The sequence below is a fragment of the Rhinatrema bivittatum genome, chromosome 4 (assembly GCF_901001135.1).
Source record: "Rhinatrema bivittatum chromosome 4, aRhiBiv1.1, whole genome shotgun sequence".
In the NCBI taxonomy this organism is placed as follows: Eukaryota; Metazoa; Chordata; class Amphibia; order Gymnophiona; family Rhinatrematidae; genus Rhinatrema; species Rhinatrema bivittatum.
The window spans coordinates 186,382,352-186,403,551 of NC_042618.1; the positions used below are offsets into that span (position 1 = coordinate 186,382,352).

Sequence of the window (21,200 nt, forward strand, 5' to 3'; positions counted from 1 at the left end):
AGCTAAGCATGCGGCCACTTAAGGCGCCATTTAAAAGTAAACGCATGGAATACAAGGCCCGACTAAGCATTCAAAAACTAGATACACAACCTGGACGCACACGCCGAACCAACAATCGTGTAGAGGGCAGCCTAAGAAAAGCATGTGAAACGCCAATGCGGTCTACCATGCAGTGCGCAGTGAAAAAGCCTCAGAGTGGAGCCTAACCTAGAGGCTGTAGGTTAGGCCCACAATACTTGACCTCCCATGGAGCGGGATGAACGTCGGAACGGTGCACAGAGCACGGAGACAGGGAAAAACGAGGAAGCCCTAAGCTACAAAAGCTTCTTTTTACATGTCTGTAAATATATTTTATTTATTTTTTTAAACCTACTTGAGCTCAGTCTTACCTGGCTGAGTACAAAGACTGGCTGCGAGGGGAGAGGGCATACGCCATCACTGCCGCGCTCAGCTTTCTCCACCCGCTGCCTTTCAGCCACTTAAGCAGTCAGTCCATGCCGGCTGAAAAGCCAGCTACTGGACCAAGGCACTCATCTGAAGAATCATGGAAATCACCTCAGGAATTCCCAACTGGGGGAGTGACCTTTTATCATCACCATAGGAAAGCAGGGCAATGTAATATCCTTAATTCTCCTTTTACAAAATGCAGCAATCCCCAGTATGGAGATGCACGTCCACCATTTGCTGGAGATGGAGAATGCTGGCAGGTTGATGTCACTGCAGGGGTTATATATACTGTGACGTCAGTTTGCTCCGTCTCCATCTGCTGGGAGAGGTGCATAACCCACCTCTGACTGAATGCTAAGAAATCATAAATTACTCAAAATCGCACTGAGTCCCTCATCTCAATTGGAATTCATAGAAGTTCTAGTAAGAGCCTTTCTTCCATAAGAAAGTATCACTAACTTGGTGTCCATAATGGAATCATTAAGAGTCAGCAGACATCAGAATGGGACATATTAAGTCTCCTAGCATCAACAGTTATCGTCATGTCCTTGGCATATTTCTATGAGAGAAGCCCAATGGACCCCAAGATCTCAGTTGCTCCAACCCACTCAAGTTCTACTAGATTGTCCAAGTTAATTAGCAGCTCAGGGACACACAGTCTGGTGGCTTATCCAAACAAATCTGACCAGGAGAGTATTCTTCCAAATTCCACATACTGTATAAAGTTGCATATAAGCGTATCAATGTATAATCCAACCATCATTTTTTTTTAACCTCCTAAACCAGGAAAATGCAAAACCTGTGTATAGGAAAATATTCAAAATTTGATAGCCTATAGTGGTGCTGTCAGAAATACACCAGGTATGTATCTTTGCCTCTTAACATGACCCTAATGATATAGGCATACATTTGCCTTATTTTAAAGAACTTTCAGATGTAGCTTATGCGCTTTGCAAACATCTCGATGCCCTCATTTCAACTGTATCCAATCCACAACCTAAGGAATATTTGGAAGGTAAATTTCATTTAAAAACAAAGCTGGAATGTTTTATCAGTTGATCTTACTGATGGAAGCGATGTTTTATTATGTTCTTTTCCTAATATGCACAAATTGGAATTTGCATGTATTTCCTCAAATATAGATAAACAAGGCACGATAATTCATGTTTCACAAAATGATTTATAACATTTAACACAGAACATAGTGCATAAATATTGCATTAAAAATCAACCATTTTAAATAATTAGCATAATACCTAGCTTATATTTTTGCTAATATATTAATAGGTAACTACGCGTGATGTGCCCACATTGGTCTCAATGTGTAGCAACCACATTTTGGTCTAAAATTTGTCTGTGATCCACGGATTACCCTAACTCAGCTTTTCAGGAGTATTTTGGAGCATAAAATTATAGGAGAGTATATACCGATCCAGCTGATGAAAGCTCCCTTTGACCTGTTAGACTTCTGTGAGCTGAAGCACCTTACCCGGAAGGTCATATTTTATGGTGGTCACATGAGCATGCTGTCAGTGAACTACAGGTCCTAGTGACGTGTCTGCCCTAAATAAAAGTGTATTCATAATAGGATGTGTGGGCAGAACCACTCTGTTCCTATCCAAGACAGCATTAGGTTTCCACCTTAACCAATAAATCATCTGCTCAACATTTTTTCCTAGGCTACATTTCCACAAAGGTGAGCAAACCTTATATCATCTGGATTAGAAAAGAATCTAGCCTTCTGTCAGGGGCATCTGAAACCTTTACAGAGTCCATCCAACTTTTTGTTTCTTTTGATCCCAACAGACCTAAAATTGCTTTTGCCAAATGCATGCCATTTAATTGGATAGCAGATTGCATCTCTTTCTTTTAAGCCCAGGCAGGTCTGACATAGTGTCAGAGCCATGGCAGCATCTGAAATCTGCAAAGTTGCAGCATGGAGTTCTGACCACACATTCCCATCTCATCGCCATTTGGATAGGGATTCCCAGGGTGACAGGAGGTTGGATCAAGCTGCTCTACAAGGTTTATTTGAGGTTTAGAATCCAACTCATTTTTAATATTTCCAGGTTGCCTTAAAAAAAAAAAAAAAAAGGATCCTAAAAGCTTTTCTATAAGCTCCAAGTATGTAAAATTTTCTCTAGGAGTCCATTTGTTTGCAGATGCTGCAACTAGAGACCTCGTGTATATCCTCCAGGCACACCACACACATATCATGCAAGTTCATGATGATCATCATGTAACTGCAAGAAGGGCATGTCTTGAAGCCGCTGACCACTTTCTTTTTTGGGACATTGGACGAAAAATAGCTCTAGCCAAATTAAACAAACTTAAGTTTTGTAAAAAATAAAAGATTGCCCAATGCTCTAGATACATTTTGCAGAGAGCTGATGCACAAAAATTGAAGTAAACTTCAAAATGGCAAAAAACCTTATCTAAGGGTCTTACTACCTAGGAAGAAAAGACCCTAACTGAGAGAGAGTCCATAAAAACAGAATTTGTGAAAATAATGTTCCTTCAAAAGAGGGAAAACTGTGATAGTTCTATAGAAAATCACCACTGGGCTCTGTGGATTAAAACAAAATGGGAAGTGAACACCACAAAGCAAGCAATCCCATGTTAGAGAGCTTTCAGAGATGCAGATTCTCAGTTCTGACCTGGGCTCCATCGGATGACATCACCCATATATGCAAGGACAATGTATCCTGTTTGGAGAAAGCATCACATTGTTGAGTGTGGTCTCTTTAAGATGAGGCATTAAAGTGATAGCCTGACAGGGATGCAAATTCCACTGCCCGTGGTTAAAGTGCATCACAAATTCAGTGGTATACTCTGGCTGAAAAAAGTTCCCTTACAGAAATCACCTAAATTAGGCACAAAATTGATTTTCTGTCTCTGATATAGTGTTTGTTTCATTTGTAAAAAACTGTAAAATGCAATAATGCACTACTAACACCACTATTACATCTGAAACAGTCAAAACCTTATATCTAAATCACAGGAATTCTTCAATTCCTTTCTAACAATACACATTATTCAGAGAGAAGATCAGTGTTGAGAGCACTGTTACCTGTGTCCTCCCCCTCACTGGCACTCTCAAGGAAGCGAGAATCCATTCGGAAACGATCATCTGTGCCAAACCGAGACTGTAAGTGCAGAAGCTATACCCACAGGAACACAACAAAAAAAGAAAAAGCAGTAGGAAAAGAAATACCTTTTTCATTTTGTTTTGTAAATGGAAGGAACTGTGATTCTAGACAATTTAATTTAATTTAGTTACATAAACCATCTTTCCAAACCCAAGGCAATGTATAACCATAAAATACAGCAATATAATTCCATCAAATGAAATTTGACAAATGTACAAATAAAAAACCTAAACAATCTCACTCCGAACTTGCCCACAGTAGCCCAAAACAATATTACACAAGCCCAATTTGTTCACTAAGGATTTTCTTCTCTCTGATCCAGTAAACAAATCACAGAAAATTGTGCCCAGTAAATGCTAAGATAAATTAAACAAGCACATTTTGAGTTTTTTTTCTGGAAGGCAAGATAGATGGTCTCCAACTGGCTTCCCCAGCGAAGACTGTTCCACCAAGTAGAGGCCATCACCAAGAAAGCTCATGCTCTGGTACATGCCCCTTGAATAAGCTTTTTCTTGGTATCATCAATACTTCCTGTGATGACAACAGGTGCCTTTTTGATAAATACCATGGGGCAGATTTTAAAAAGTACGCCTGATTTTATAAGATACGCGCATAGCCGCACGTATCTTATAAAATCTGGGGTCGGCGCGTGCAAGGCTGCGCAAAATCGGCAGCCTACGTGCGCCGAGCCGCGCAGCCTGCCTCCGTTCCCTCCGAGGCCGCTCCGATTTCGGAGCGGCCTCGGAGGGAACTTTCCTTCGCCCTCCCCGCACCTTCCCCTCCCTAACCCACCCCACCGGCCCTATCTAACCCCCCCCTTAACTTTGCGCGCATCGGCCAGCAGCCCCGCTCCGTCCTCCGGTCCCAGGGGCTGGTCCGGAGGCCTCGACCACGCCCCGGGCCCGCCCCCGAAATGCCACGTCAGTAGGCCCCGCCCCCGACACGCCCTCTTACAAAAGCCCCGGGACTTACGTGCGTCCTGGGGCTTTACGCGCGCCGGCGACCTATGCAAAATAGGCGCGCGCGCGTAAATCCTTCCGGATTTATGCTCGCGGGCCTTTGAAAATCCACCCCCATGTGTCTCAGCCTCATTCTGGGGAAAGAGGAGCAATTCCAATGGGTTGGGCTCCACCTTAATCAGGATAAAACCGAGCTGCTTTGGTATTTAAAAAGGAGATAGAGCTGCTTTTAAAACTAGACCACGGGGGGGAGAGCTGACAATAACTCAAATGTAAGAAGAATTCTTGAAAGGATACTGGCAAAACAGGGAAATTAGAATAGGTTGACAGAGAGGCTGTGGTAAAGGTTGAAGTAGTTCAGATGGATTTAAAGAGAGAGCAGATGTGAGTGAATGACTCTAAACTTCTTGTACCATCTGCTAATAAACAGGTTCTGAATACAAATAAAAGAAATATAAATAAAAGAAAAAATAACACCAATTTTTTGTAGGACTTTGTGCATACATACTGGTTCTAGTCTGAATTTAGTGTTGGCACTTAATCAAGATAAACATAATAGGCATCTCAGAGGATAACCAGTGGGACACTTTGATACTAGGGTACAAATTACATCGACATGACACAGCAGATCAATTTGGTGGAGGGGTGGCACTATATGTTAAGGATAGCACAGAGTCAAGCAGGATAAAAGTTCTGCAGGAAACAAACTGCACTCTGGAATCCTTATGGATACAATTTTTAAGTGCAACAGAGAAGAGTACAGTAGTGGGTATGTACTAACCTCCACCTGGCCAAGATATAGAAACAGACAGACAGACTGTAAAATGCTAACAGAGATTAGATAAGCTAATACAATTGGCAACTCATCAGTAATGGGAGGGTTTAGCCTGTGGTGCAGAGAACTGGGGGGTGGGGTGAGGGTGGGGGGTAGGAGAAGAGACCAGAGTTGGACAGAGTAAAGAAGTGTTAATCTGCTCCAGCCTGTCCCCTCCCAAGCAGCTGCAAGGAGTGGTGATGATGGTGGTGGGGGAACAGGTGAGTCAGGAATGTATGGCAGAGCAAAGAAGAGATCTGTTTTTGTCTGCAAATTTCTACTTCAATTTGTTTTCCCTTAGTCTATATTTGGTCAGGGTCTATTTTTGATCCGTGTGTGTGACAGAGGTGAGGTCTTCTGCTAACATGTGTTTTCTGTGTAGGTATCTGTAACAGTGTTATGCAGTATATAAACCTAATAAATGTAAATGGCTTTTTCTGTATTCAGTAGGAGGTGTGCTACATGTGCAATGAGTGTGTTTTTTGAAGGGTTTTCTGTTATTTTACAGTGCTTGATAATGAGAGAAAATGGTCCCTGCCTTCAATTAAACTGCATCTATTAACCAATTTTTTTAAAACTTTAAATGTTTTTTTCTCATTCTCCCCAGAAGCTTGCATGTCTTGTCTGTCTTGTTTAGATTGTAAGCTCCTTGGAGCAAGGATTGTCTCTTATGCACATATGTACAGTACTGTATATACTTTACAGTGCTATATAAATGCTTAATAATAATAATAATAATAATAATAGTATTGGTATTCTAGGTTCTGGTGTAATATTTAGTGTGTTACTTTTTCATAGATAGATAGGGTTGTTGCTGTTTGAGTTCTGGGAGTTAGCGCTGCTATGGTATGGTAGGTTTGTAATACAATTTTTGAGTGACTTTTTTTTGCAGGGTTTTGTTTTACTTCACAAAATGCTTGGTAATGGAAGGCATGAGGTGACACCAGAATTTGAATTTGCTTTTGTATGACAAATAGTAAGGAGAAAGATCAGGGTTCACAACAGCCAGCCATTTGAGAGATTACCCATAGGCACTGCTGTATGGATTTCTTAAATATATAATTTAAGAATATCTCAATATTTTTTTGTAGTCTACCTTAAAAAATCATAGATGACACATTTATGAAGACTCTGTTGACACGACTTCTGAAAGATTCTTATGTGTGATTATATATATATATATATATATATATATATATATATATATATACACACACACACACACACACACACACACGAAACTATGTTTAATATTTAAAAAATATATCTAATCCATAATATATCGGGCTTGAAGTGTGTCAGTGATTGCGGATGTTCCGCAGCCCACCGATAGATGGCGCTATATTATATTGGGCTGCATGTTTCCCAGCCCGCCAATAGATGGTGCAGGCGGCTCAAACAGAGCACAGGTAGGAAGAACAGCGGCCATCGCGGGAGAGGCAGAATATAGCAGAGGAGACCCTGGCAAGCCGCGAATGGAGCGCGACCCGCGGCACACGCTCTGTTCGCGGTGAGGAGGATGGCCCAGCGCACCATTTGCAGCGAAAAGGGAAGGCCCCCGTGTGCCATGATCGGCACGCCCAGGCCTTCATCTTCGCCAGGAATGGAGCGTATGCCGCGGGACACGCTCCGTTCGCAGCATGCCGGGATCTCCACTGCTATTTTCTGATCTCCGCTGCTATTTTATGATCATGCCGAAAATGGAAGGCCCCCGTGTGTTGCGAACGGCGAGCTGGGCCTTCATCTTCCCCGCAAATGGCGTGGGTCCCGTGGCTTGCCGGTGAGAGATAATGTTTGTCAGGGAGGGGAGGGTGTGAGAGAGCAGGAGGGTGTGAGACAGAGCATGGGGGGATGCTAGTGAGAGATAATGTGTGTGTGAGAGAGGGGGGGTGACAGAGAGCATGGTTGGTGAGCGGGGGGTGGGGAGGGTGTGAGAGAGAGCATGGGAGGTTAAGAGAGGATGGGTGGGGGGATACTTGAGTGTGGGTTTCAGAGACAGGGAGCCTATATGAGGGGAGGGGGATGCTGGTGAGAGAGATTGTGTGTGTGAGAGAGGAGACGGGGTGTGGGGGAGTGCGAGACACAGCTTGGTTGGTAAGTGGGGGGAGTGCGCGGGATGCTTGACTGTGGGTTTCAGAGAGGGAGCCTATATGAGGGGATGTGTGTGTGTGCCAGAGAGCGTGAGGGAGCCTGTATTTTATTTATTTATTTATTTAAAATTTTTATATACCGACATTCATCAAAGATATCACATCGGTTCACAGTGTAACGCAAACAGACGCCTGAAATAGCGCTTTACATCGAACAAGTATAACATGTTAACAAGAGAGTAATTGAGGGAGGGGGAGTAATAAGGGGGAGTATAGCATTAAATGTTATAAACAAGATTTGCAAGTATATACAAAATGTACATTAAAAGGAGATAACATAAAATATAAGTTTGGGCAGAATTTGCAATGAGAAGTAGGATGAAAGGAGGGAGGTGTGGGGTGGGAAGGGGGGGGGAAGGTAGCGCAGTGGAGAGGGATGGGGGAGGTTAGGGGTATGCTTTAGTGAAAAGCCAGGTCTTAAGCTTCCGTTTGAAGGTTTTTAGGCATTCTTCTTGTGTGTATGTGGAAGGGACACTCTTACAGTGAATTTCTAGGGAAATGCGGCCCAAAACAAGAGCAGATGTGCCAATTAAATAGGCTCGCCGCCCAGGCATAGCTGCTAGTTATATGTTTATACAGGATTGTTTTGGGAGGGTTGGTGATAGGAATCCCAATTATTCAGTTTAAATTATCACTATCTTGGGGAGTGGAAGGAAGGTGCAAAGCTGAAGGTTTGCCTAGGTGCCAATACCTTGTAATGACACTGGCCACCACTGCCCCACCAATCTACTCTCCTGCTGGTCAAAGTAAACACAAAACTAGTGATGCTGCTAACCCCTCCCATCCAACCCTGCAAAAAAAATGGAGGTTCTGAGGGCACCCCTCTGATCCCTCTCCCAGGTTTATTAGTCTTACTGTCTGCCCTGTAGAGAAAACTAAGCCAGGAAGAAACAGTGAATGGTCCTCCTGGCTTCATATCCATCATTGCTCCGACAGCAGCACTGGACTGGTGGGAAGGGAATCTGAGGAGCTGGCAGTCCCCACCAGGTTGTTATATTTATGGACTGGAGGGAGGGGAAGAGGGCACTTCATCATTTACATTTATATACTGCCCATCATAAAAGCTCAAAGTAGTGTACAATCTAAGGAAAGTACAAACCCCCCCCCCCCAATGAATTCACAATAAAATATAGTAAAAACATTAAAATAAAACTTCAAATAAAAAATGTAAATAAACTAAAGGATAAGAATCGGACTAGTTCCAGCAGCTAGTCCACACCTCAGAAAAAGTACTATCCTGTTCTAGCAACTATCTAGTATTGTGTGCAGTTCTGGTCACCAAAATCTCAAAAAAGATATAATCAGAATTAGAAAAGGTACAGATGAAGGCAATGGAACAATTCCCCTATGAGGAGAGGCTAAAGAGGTTAGGACTCTTCAGCCTAGAAAAGAGATGGCTAAGGGGAGATATGATAGATGTTTATAAAATAACGAGTGGAGAGAAATAAACATTAATCTATTTACTCTTTCAAAGAGTACAAAGAAGAGGGGACACACAATGAAGTTACTAGGTGATACATTTAAAACTAATAAGAAAATATTTTTTTACTCAATGGCTAATTAAGCTCTGCAATTCATTGCCAGAGGATGTGGTGAAAGCTATTAGTGTAGCTGCATTTAAAAAAATGTTTGGACAAGTTCCTGGAGGAAAACTCTATAAGTCATTATTAAGGTGGAGTTGCAGAAATCCACTTCTTATCCCTGGGATAAGCAGCTTGGAATCTATCTACCCCTTGCAATCCTGCCAGGTACTTGCGACCTAGATTGGCCATTGTTAGAAACAGGATACTGGGATTGATAGACATTTGATCTTAAGTCTTATGTACTTATCCCAACTAAGTAAAATAGGATTAATTACTCTGCTTAAGAGTTAATCAAAAGCTGCTGTAAACAACCATGCTTTACACAATTTGTGAAACATGGCAATATTTTATACATTTAGGAGGTAATTGTCAAAAAGATTTACGCACTTAAAACTGGGCTTTACATGTACCTTATGTGCATAAGTGGGCTTTTGAAAACTACTGGGTATCTGACATGTACTTGTGACTCTGACTAGTCACTGTTGGAGACAGAATGCTGGGCTCTATGGACCCTGGTCTGATCCATATGGTACTTCTTAAGTAATGCATATAAGGAAAAATATTCCCAACTTCAAGTTCTATACTGGGAGTCATCATCCAGGAAAAGGATCTTGGAGTCCTTGTGGATAATTCTTTGAAATCCTCGGCTCAATATGCAGTGGCAGTCAAAAAAAAGCAAATAAATGTTAGGAATGATCTGAAAAGGAATGGAGAATAACACAGAAAAAATCACATTGCTCTCTATTGATTCATGGTGCGACTGCATCTTTGGTACTGTGTGCAGTTTTGGTCTCCCCATCTCAAAAAATGCATAGTAGAATTAGAAAAGGTGCAGAGAAGGGTGACAAATGATAAAAGGGATGGAACAGCTCCCTTATGAAGAGAAGCTTTACAAGTTAAGGCTCTTCAGCTTGGAAAAGAGATGCCAGAAGGGATATGATCGAGGTTTATAAAATCATGAGTGGGGTGGAACAGGTAAATAGTGTAAGGTTATTTACTCTTTCAAATAATACTAAAACAAGCAGATGCGCTATGAAACTAACCACCAGCAGATTGTAGGAACAATCTAAAACACATTGTAGGAAGTATTTTTTTGCATCTGTCGTACAATTAAGCTGTGGAATATGTTGCCACAGGATGTGGTCAAGTTGACTAACAGTGGGGTTTAAAAGAGGTTTGGGTAAGTTCCTGGAGGAAAAGTCCATATACAATTATAAAGCCAGGCAGACTTGTGGGAAGCTACCATTTATCAGTGGTAAGGGGAAATGAGATAAATCTACTTTTTGGGGTCTGCCAAGTACTTGTGACCCTAACTGGTCACTGGAAGGCAGGATGTTGGGTTTGATGACTCTTTTTATTTTAATACTAACTGGAAAGTCTACTTATCGATTAATCATTTAATATTTTACATTCCTAATGGGGAGTCATTGTAGTAAGCTAAGAAAAAGGGTTACATGGGCCTATGATACTAGGGGAAGATAAATTGGCAGCTGAATTATGGATCAATTGTAGTGGCAATATAGTTCAGTGGGAGATCTCAGAGGGGCAGACTGCACTAGCCTAAGTAGTACCAGAAGAACTCATTTTGATTCTTAAATCAGAAAAAGGACTCCACAAGCAGTCATCTTGTAATAATCTCATAATACTTCATTAATCTACATCACAAAACCTTTTAATGAGCTGGGGGCAGGAAATCAACTTGGATTCAGGTTAAAAGAGAGAGGAAAAATCCCCATTGATCACTGAGCAGATGACACATTTTATGTATTTATGTATTAGTCTGGCAATACATGTATCGTCATGCCAATAAAGATTTTTGGATCTAGATCTTATAACTGAACTTACTAACCTTCTCTCCAGCTTTGCCTTCAAACTGTGTTTTAATTTTGAACCTCTCGATGTCATCAGCATTTGAAGCACCATCCTCATCTTCGCTGTTCTCAAAAAGCTGTCCAGATCTTTTACTAGCAAGCTCCTTACAAGAACATAAAAGTGACAAGTGTTAAACAGTAAAGCCCAGGTCACATAAAGCCCTCAAAATTGGGCCCACACACAGAATTGCTGGCTCGATCACAGAACCATGGGAGCTAGGAGCTGGGCTGGGCAGTTGTACCTCGTTCCCCTGATCTTTCACATGCCAATTTCCTTACCCATCTGAGTGACTGCTGCTGATAGCCCTCTCACCGCCTGCCTTCTCAATCTGGCCTGAAGTAAGACGAGAAGACCAGCAGTGCACTGGGCCACCTTCTGCTCTCCAATTGCTGGGGCCTGACTAATGCATTCAACCACGTGGTACTTTAATGCCCTGCACTGCAAATATGAGCCCAGTGGCAGAGGAGAAGGAAATCAATCAATGCACCATTGTTTTCCTCCTACTACTGTAGGCCTGACTGTCGAAAGGTGAGGGGGACGATAGAGGAGAAGGAATCAAAGGGAAAAAAAGAGAGGATCAGAAGGGAGGGGGATCAGTGAGGAGAGTGGACTGGAATGGGGATTGGTGGGTGAGGAGAAACTGGGGGTATGTGAAAGAGAGGATTTGCTGGGGTATAAGATGTAGAGGAATTAGGGGAGAGAGGCAGGAAGGGAAAAAAGGAACTGGGGGCATGTGAAAGCACCTGGGCAGTAAGCAAGGAGATTGGCTTGGTGGGAGGTGTGAAAGGACATACAGGACGGAGGAAGGGAGGAGAAAGAGGCCTAGGGATAAAGGGGAGGAAAGGAGGAGGATGAGGATCAATACCAGGGCATGGGGAATGCTAGGAAGAACAGCACCAGAACCAGGGCAGGGACAAATCCCCACCCCCCACAATCCTGGATTTTTACCCCATTCGCTCATCTCCCACTCCATCTCTTCCTTCTCAGTCCTCCCCTCCCCACAAAAACATCATTCCTTTCTTTCCTTCTCTTGCCACCCACCAATCCCAGAATGCTTATCTTCCCTCTTCCTCATCTCCCTGCTTTTTTCTCTTTCCCTCTCCCCATTCCTCCCTTTTTCTCTTTCCCCTATACCTGGTCCTCTCTCTTTATCCAAAAATTCCTTTTTTCCCCTTCCTCCCCTATCCCCAAGAGCCCGCACCTACATTGATTTCCTCCTCCTTTGTTAAACTACCTTATTTTATAGAGGGTAATTTTAGCAGCCTTCAGAGAACTAAAGTTTGCGTGGACTTTAGCCAGTATATTCAAAGTGGACTTCTACGGATGAGTCTGCTTTGAAAATGGAGAGGTGCACGCAGAACACAGCATTGCACATGCATGCATCTGCTGCCGCTCATTATCAGATGTAAAATGGTGTAGGTATAGATTTATGTACATATTTTCAAAAACCCAAACTATGCACATACATCATTTCCCTGCCCCAACTTCACCTCCCCCCGGAATGTTCTTTCTAGTTCATGTAAAGGCACATGCAGAAGTACTTTTATGTGCACAACCCCTGAGCAATTTTCAAAAGCCCATTTACGCGCATAAAACTGGATTTTATGCATGTAAATCCTTTTGAAAATTCATCCCAAGTTGCATATTAAATGTGTAATATAAAATATGCAAAAAATTCAAAATCTATGCAAATATGCTACCAGAGCTTTCAAAGTCTTTCTACAGAATCTACCATTGAGCTTTCTCAGGAAACCAGGGGCACTGGGCATCACTTATTTCTGGTTAACCTTTTCTCTCCCCTTCCATTTCAAATTCTTTTTTTGTACAAGTATTCCTATAAACACTACTGCAATCAACTTTTTCCTAGTGTGTAGCCAGGGTTATGTACTCTTCTGCTAGCAGATGGGAGACGGAGTCAGATTTCAAAGCTGACGTCACCCTAGATATACCCCTGCAGTGACCTCAGCTCTTCAGCATTTCTCTGTCTCCTAGCAGATGTGGACACTATCCCATACACTAGCACAGTGTTAGGAAATTACAGTAAAGAAGAAGAAGAAACATTTTTAACCTTAAAGAGGATCAAGCCCCGCTCTCCTGCGGTGATACCTAAGGGTCCCTCCCCCAGTCAAGAATTCCTGAGGTGATCTCCGATATCCCTCAGAGGTGTGCCTTGGTCCGGTAACCGGCTTCCGGCGTGGACTTAGCCCTAGAGCGGCTGAAAGGCAGCAGGTGCACATCTGAGTGCGGCGGTGAAAGTAAAGCCCTCTCCCCCCGCAGCTGGAGACTGCACGCGACAGTAAGCACCGAGACCAGGTAAGCAGGGAACTTTAACTTAAGGTCTCCGGTCTTCAGGGCTCGGCTTGCCTTACCGACTCCATTTCCTCACCCAGCCAGGGAGAAGGGAGCACCGATCGGGTTGAGCAGCCTTGATTGGGCTAGGTCCCGGTCCGGTGCAGGGGATCCAGCCACGTGGAGACCTTCGGGGCGCCATCTTACATGCGGGGGGTGTCGGCGCCATCTTCCCTTCTTGGCCATCGGTATGCGTGGGCAGGCCGGCGGTCAATGCACCCTACTTGTGCCCCTCTAAAATAAATGCGCTTACAGTTGTGCGCACAACTGCGTGCTTATCTACACGCACTGCTGCACACAAAAATTACACGCAAGCACAGGGCTCACGCGCATAACTGCGAGCATATTACAGCACATTACCTGTGCAACTGTATACAGAGGCAATGGCACCGGCGTCCAAGAAGCCCAGAAGGCACTCTCTTTGCACAGCCTGCCACATCAGAGCCGCACAGCCTGAACTGGAGTCCTGCCTGTGTCATCATTGCGATGAAGTCCAGGGGGGACCAAAGCCTAGTCCCTCACTGTTGGAGGATGGGTCCGGAACTACTACATATGATAGCGCCCCAGATCTATGCAACTCCGAAATGGCACCTCCACAAGAGGGCACCTCAGGGGCCCCTACTCCGACTCCCCCTGGGGTTAACATGGACCCAGGGACCTTCTCCTGGCTAGAATTCTTCCAGGGGCTGCAAGCCTTCGTTCAGGCACAATCAGCCTCGGCTGCGGCCCGGGTTCAACCCCTGCCAGAAGCACAGGATCCTTCCGGCCCTGTTCAGATGCCTCGAAACATGCCTCGCCTAACCAAGACTTTCCTGGAAGGGGACCTGGATACCTCAGATGATGATGGCGGCTCTCTGGAAGAAGGAGAAATCCCTCCAGGCCTGGAACCATACAGAACCATGCTTCGCTTCTTCCTCAAGGATGAATTACCAGCTCTTGTTTCCCAGGCTCTGAAGACTCTGGGGATCCCAGGCACGGACCCTAAGGTGGAACCAAAGAAGAACCCCATCTTGGTGTCCCTTCATAAAACCTCATGCTACTTCCCATTGACGGAAGCCATCCAGGAACTGATTGACTTGGAGTGGCATTCCCCGGAGGCCAGGCCTTGGAAGCCTTGTACCCTCTGGAACCAGCGATCAAGGAATGCCTGCGTTTTCCAAAAGTGGACACCATGGTCTGTGCCGTCTCAAAGCGAACAACAGTTCCCGTTGAGAGAGGGGCTGCACTGAAGGATACTCAGGATAGGCGATTAGAATCCATCCTTAAGCAGGCATTTGACGCAACAGCAATGACACTGCAGATTGCTTCCTGTTGCGCTCTGGTGGCACGTTCCTGTTTGCTCCTCTCGAGAGAGGCAAACAACGTAGGAACATATACTGGTGAAACGATTGAACCTGTAGCAGCCTTCCTGACGGATGCAAGCTCAGATCTGGTGCGTACCTCGGCTAGAGGAGTTGCTTCGGTAGTGACGGCAGAAGACAGTTATGGTTGCGGAATTGGTCTGCTGACGCGACCTCTAAAGTGAATCTCACAAGGATGCCCTTTAAAGGATCTCTCTTATTCGGAAGCTAATTGGAGAAGCTAGCCAGCAAGTGGGGCGAATCTCCAGTACCTCGGCTACCAGAAGACAGCGATAAAAGATCCCAGCGCCCCTCCCCCAGAAGATCTAGGGGCAGGGGCTCTCAACGCTTTCGTCCCTACAGGAACTCGCAGTTTCAGGCACCTCGATCCTCAGGAAGGTCTCAGCCCTTTCGGAATCGACAAACCAAGAGAGGAACAGGCCCGGGGGCAGGCTCCGGCCATACTCCTCAATGAGACTGGGCCGATCCATCCACAGGAAGAGGAAATAGAAGAGGGAAAGTCGACCCCCTATCAACGATGGGTCGAGATCACGTTGGACAAATGGGTACTAAGCATCATTCGAGAAGGTTACTCTCTGGAGTTCCGCAGCATCCCTCGGGACAAGTTTATAATGTCACCCTGCTACTCCCACACCAACAGACTGGAAGTGGAAACCACTCTGACAAGACTACTCAGTCTGAAGGCAATAACTCCAGTTCCTATGCTCCAACAAAATATGGGGCGCTATTCCATCTATTTTATTGTTCCCAAGAAAGAAGGATCATTCCGACCTATCTTAGATCTCAAGAACGTGAACCATCATCTGTGGATACTACACTTCCGCATGGAGACTCTTCGCTCCATAATAATGGCAGTACAACCGGGAGAGTTTCTAACCTCCCTGGACTTCTCTGAAGCCTACCTTCACATTCCAGTCCATCAAGATCACCAGTGTTTTCTACGTTTTGCGATACTGGGTCACCATTAACAGTTCCGAGCACTACCCTTCGGCCTAGCAACCGCCCCCAGAACATTCACCAAAATTATGGTGGTTGTGGAGGCAACACTGAGGAAGGAAGGGATCTTGGTACACCCTTACCTGGACGACTGGCTGATCAGGGCAAAGTCTTCAGAAGAGAGCCGGCAGGTGACCAGCAGAGTCAAGAACCTACTGCAGGAACTCGGGTGGGTTGTGAACATGGTCAAGAGCAGTCTAGAGCCCTCTCAGTCTCTAGAGTACCTGGGGGCCTGTTTCAACACCAAACAGAACAAAGTCTTCCTCCCTCCCCTGAGGAGAAGGAAACTGATGGAACAATTATGATAATTGATGACCAATGCATGCCCCAAGGTATGGGACTATTTTCAAGTCCTCGGGCACATGGCGTCAACCCTGGAGGTCGTTCCATGGGCAAGGGCCCACATGCGACCACTTCAGTGCTCCTTACTGTCACACTGGAATCCACTGTCCCAGGACTACTCAAGTCGCCTCCAACTACCAGTAGAGGTAAGTTCTCTGCTTCAGTGGTCACTACAGGAAGACCACCTAAGCAGAGGAGTAAGCCTATCCCCACTGAACTGGATCGTGCTCACCACGGATGCGAGCCTACAAGGGTGGGGAGCCCACTGTCAAGAACTGATGGCCCAGGGACAATGGAACAAGGAAGAGGCGGGATGAAACCTAAACCACCTGGAAGCTCGAGTAGTCAGACTAGCATGCCTGGGATTCGGCCACAGACTCTGAGGCAAAGCGATTTGAGTAATGTTGGACAACGCTACAATGGTTGCCTACATCAACCGCCAGGGAGGAACCAGGAGCCAGCAGGTGTCTCTGGAGATAGACCCTCTCATGGCATGGGCGGAGATAAACCTAAAAGGGATCTCGGCCTCCCACATCGCAGGAAAAGACAACGTCTCCGCAGACTTCCTCAGCAGAAAGAACCTGGACCCGGGGGAATGGACACTGTCGACCACAGCCTTCCAACTGTTAGTAAATCGCTGGGGACCTACTGGCCACCTCTCTCACTGCCCAAGTCCCCAGGTTCTTCAGACGCAGACAAGGGCCACACTCCCAAGGGATCGATGCTCTCGTCCAGACCTGGCCAGAGGAAGACTTACTGTATGCCTTCCCTCCATGGCCACTACTGGGCAAGGTCATCCCCAAGATAGAACACCACAGGGGACTAGTTCTACTAGTGGCCCCGGATTGGCCATGACGCCCATGGTACGCAGACATGCAAAGACTCCTTGTGGGGAGCCCTCTGTGTCTACCTCCACACAGGGACCTTCTCCAGCAGGGCCCAATTCTTCACGAAGATCCATCTCGATTCTCTCTTACAGTCTAGCCCTTGAGAGGACTCGCCTGAAGAAGCGTGGTTACTCGAAGGCCATGATTGACACTCTGCTCCGTGCGCGCAAGTTCTCAACATCTCTGGCATACATACAGATCTGGAGAATATCCGAAGCCTGGTGCGAGGACTGCAGGATACTCCCATGGACTGCCAAGATCTCCATGATTCTGGAGTTCCTACAGGACGGAATGAAAAAATGGGTTGTCTTTCAACTCCTTCAAGGTCCAAGTAGCAGACCTCTCCTGCTTCAGAGCCGAAGTGAATGGAATCAGTCTATCAGCTCATCCAGATTTAACCCGTTTCTTATAAGGGGTTAAGCAACTTCAGCCACCCCTAAAGTGGCCGGTGCCCCTATGGAACCTCAATCTGATATTAGACTTCCTAGCGGGGGATTTCTTCAGACCAACACGAGGTCTATCACTACGCCTCTTAACATTGAAGATGTTATTCCTGGTGGCAATATGTTCAGCTCTTTCTATCTCCGAAATACAGGCACTATCCTGCCGGGAACTGTTCCTTAGGTTCACTCCTGGAATCATACATCTGCGCACCGTCCCCTCTTTCCTACTGAAAGTGGTTTCCGAGTTTCACTTGAACCAAGCCATCTCCCTACCATTTCCGGATGAATATAAGGACTTGGAAGACTCATGCTTTCTTCGCCATCTAAATATCGGCAGACTCCTGGTGCGATACCTAGAAAGATTGGAACTGGTGTGCAAAACGGATCGCTTGTTCATTCTCCACAGCGGGAAGAATCAAGGAGAAGTGGCCTCACAGGCTACCATAGCTCGCTGGATCAAGGAAGTAATCAAGGTGGCTTACATAGAGGCAGGAAAGCCCTTACCCCTACAGGTTAAGGCTCATTCTACTAGGGCCCAGGCAGTATCTTGGGCAGAAACCAAGCTGCTGTCGCCCGCCAACATCTGTCGGGTGGCGACGTGGTCCTCCCTACACACCTTCTCCGGGTTCTACCGCCTGGATGTTCAAGCCTGAGAAGACGCAGCCTTCGCAAGGGCAGTACTAAGTGGGCCACGGGCAGCCTCCCGCCCTGCTCGGGAGTAGCTTTTGTACATCCCACTGGTCCTGAGTCCATATGGCTACACGCTAGGAAATGGAGAAATTACTTACCTGATAATTTTGTTTTCCTTAGTGTAGACAGATGGACTCAGCATCTCACCCACAGCTGCCCCAGAGAAGGAGGACCTCGAGGAAGCAAACCTTGAGATTAAGCAAATACGGGTAAGCCGTTGCCTACCCCTAATTCAAGACACCCGCAGTTTGTCCGGTGTCGGCGTTAATTGGTTGAGTGTACTGGTGGTCTCCAGTTTTGAAATCAGTTGAATCGGTTTAATCAAGTTTAATCAGTTTTAATCAAGTTATTTAAGCAAACATATATCCACAATGGCTTTTCGAAGAGAATAGTGAGGAGCTGAGGTCACTGCAGTGTATATCTAGGGTGACGTCAGCTTTGAAATCTGACTCCAACTCCCATCTGCTAGCAGAAGAGCACATAACCCACTGGTCCTGAGTTCATCTGTCTACACTAAGGAATACGAAATTATCAGGTAAGTAATTTCTCCAATTTAATACAAACTATTAATTTATTTATTTTTTTGTATACCGACATTCGATAAAATGCCCAGTAAACTACTACCAAAAATATTTTCACATCTTCCCAGCACTCAAAGTCTGTGTATTTACTCCTGCTTGCAAAATATGTACACTAATCATTTGGCATAACGAAATATATAATATTTTTAGTAGCAACTGCAAATTCCCTTTGTTGTCCTGTGTCATGTAATTTGTTTAGATGCTGCTGAACTCCAGGCTTCTTTTTTGTGTGCAGAAACGAGTTCACACTTGGTTATAACCCCCGCATATTATATTTGCACTTATCATCCAGCCTAGTGTAAGGGATCCCTTTTTACTGGACTACCAGAAAGCTCTCTTCATTGAAGCCAGCCCTGCACTTACTTTTGTTCCAGGAGTATCTCTTGAACCAAGTTCTCCTCTGTTTAACTCTGTCTCCATCTTATCTTCAGTTTCACTGTCAGATTCAAATACGATGTGGCAGCTTTTGCTGACCAATTGGGAATCCTGGAAGCAATAGTGAATGTTACAGGGAATTACAATGTCAAACACAAATCAAGAAGGTAAGCACAGAAGTTGCTAAACCATTATAACAAATAGCTACACCTTAAAGGGATCTTCACACTTTTTTTTTTAAGATATCTACAATCTCAAATTTTGTTACAATATAAAATAAAACCAAATCATTAAAAACACCGGCAACAAAGCCATATTTAACATAAGATATATTTAAAAACCATGTACCCCAATGGATATATGTACATAATCTTTAAATAACAGTCTCAAAAGAAATATCCATAACCAAAAATGAATATCAGAGAATCCTGATTTTGGCTGAGAACCATCAACTTTTTACTTCTGTATATTATAAAGTTTACATTTGTAAACCCCAAACTAACACTGGCTGAAAAACAAATTTTTTCCTGATGTATAATGTAAAGTTTACATTCCTAGACCTTTACAAGGACTCCTTGCTTTACCATCAGCTGGCTTCATCAGGAGATCTAACCTCCTAGTCAGTCAGTTATCTCTTAAAAGCTATTAAAGGACCACCATTTCAACATGTGATTGAATTTTACTATCTGTCTTGATCACGCTGTTATTTCTACAGCTGACCAGTATTTCAAACCTTCAAAGTAGTTCCCTAATTCAACTATTGCATGTTCTACCAGATCTTCCTTAGCAGACTATGGTCAAGATCCAATTTGTCTGTGCAATTTAATTTATACTGGAAAAACAAAAAATACAGAGCGTACAGGGGAAGTACAAGTCTCTTTAGTAGAACATTGGATATTTCAGAGACATCTGAATAGTGAGTTAACATTTTTTATCATCTGCCAGGTTTGCTTAGAGAGAGAGGGTGACATCTCTCGATTCTTAGTTCAGCGGGAATACTTTGAAACCAGGAGGATTAAACAGAGAAATTGGATGGACAGTGTTTTTGTAAAAGTCAGGTGGTATTAGTTTTGGTTTAAAAGGGTAGATATTAGGTTCTGCACATGCACTGTGGTTTTTGGAGATGACAGATGAAAGGTGTAGGATAGAAGTTCTGTGCAATCTTTAGGAAAAGGTGAGTAAGAAATATATGAAATTATGGTTTATTTAGGGGTGTGAGGTTTTTGTTTGATAAAATTGATGATATATTTGTAATCTGTTTGAAATTTAGGGTGCAGATGTCAACAACAATGGTGAACATATAGCTGAATGGGAGGAAGATCTGGTAGGTCATGCAATAATTGAATTGGGGAAAGATAAAGTTTGAAAAACTGGTCAGCCATATAAATAACAGTGTGGTTAAGAGAGAGTACAATTCAGTCACATGTTGAAATGGTGGTCTTTTTAAGAGAGAACAGACTGCGAGAAATTGTGATCCCTTGATGAAGCCAGCTGATGGCGAAGCAAGGACTCCTTGTAGGCGTCCAGGAATGTAAACTTTATAATATACAGTCAGGAAAAAAAGGTTGTTTTTCAGCCGATATCAAAGTTTGGGGTTTACAAATGTAAATTTTACTATATTCAACAGTAAAAAAAAAGTTGATTGCTCTCAGACAGTATCAAGCTTCTTTCATAGTCACTTTTGATATTGGGTATTTCCTTAGAGACTTATTTAAAGATTATGACACAAAATAAGATCCGGCAAAGCACAATTAATAAGATGAAATATAAACAAAAATAAGGGTGTCAGCAAACTGGACGAATGTGTAAGACTACTTTAGTAGGAGGTAGCCCAGACCTCTCTATCATCTACCCTCGGCCATTAAGAAGAGGCTGCATTAGAAAACAAAGTTACATATTAACAATGTAACCTCACTTTTTTTTTTTAAAGCACTGTTTTATACTGCAGATAAAATTACCTATAGGCAAAACTCAGAAAAATCAACATGATAAAAGAGAAACAAAACCTCAACATCAGCTGGCATTTTGGATCTCCCGCATAAGGGGGTCTTATCTTAAGCAAAGTGTCTTCTTTTGTCAAAGGATCGCTCCAGCTTGATCCATCGATCTCCAACAGGATGAAAAGAGGTGTACCGATGTATCACCTCGACACCAGGATATGCCCTTTCTAGTTATTGCTCTGTATGCTCAATATCTATACAT

The 21,200-nt window shown here is 44.1% G+C and overlaps 1 protein-coding gene across 4 annotated transcripts in view; it reads right to left on the minus strand.

The window, feature by feature from the left end:
* Window positions 1–21,200, minus strand: part of NOL8 (nucleolar protein 8) — a 107,445-nt gene that overhangs the window by 59,449 nt on the left and 26,796 nt on the right. For all 4 annotated transcript variants that reach the window (XM_029599373.1, XM_029599372.1, XM_029599371.1 and 1 more), the window contains 3 exons: window positions 18,987–19,109; window positions 10,952–11,077; window positions 3,518–3,608 (listed from right to left, as the gene is read on the minus strand). In XM_029599373.1, coding sequence (XP_029455233.1) covers window positions 3,518–3,608; window positions 10,952–11,077; window positions 18,987–19,109 — 340 coding nt within the window. The remainder of the gene's footprint in view (window positions 1–3,517; window positions 3,609–10,951; window positions 11,078–18,986; window positions 19,110–21,200) is intronic.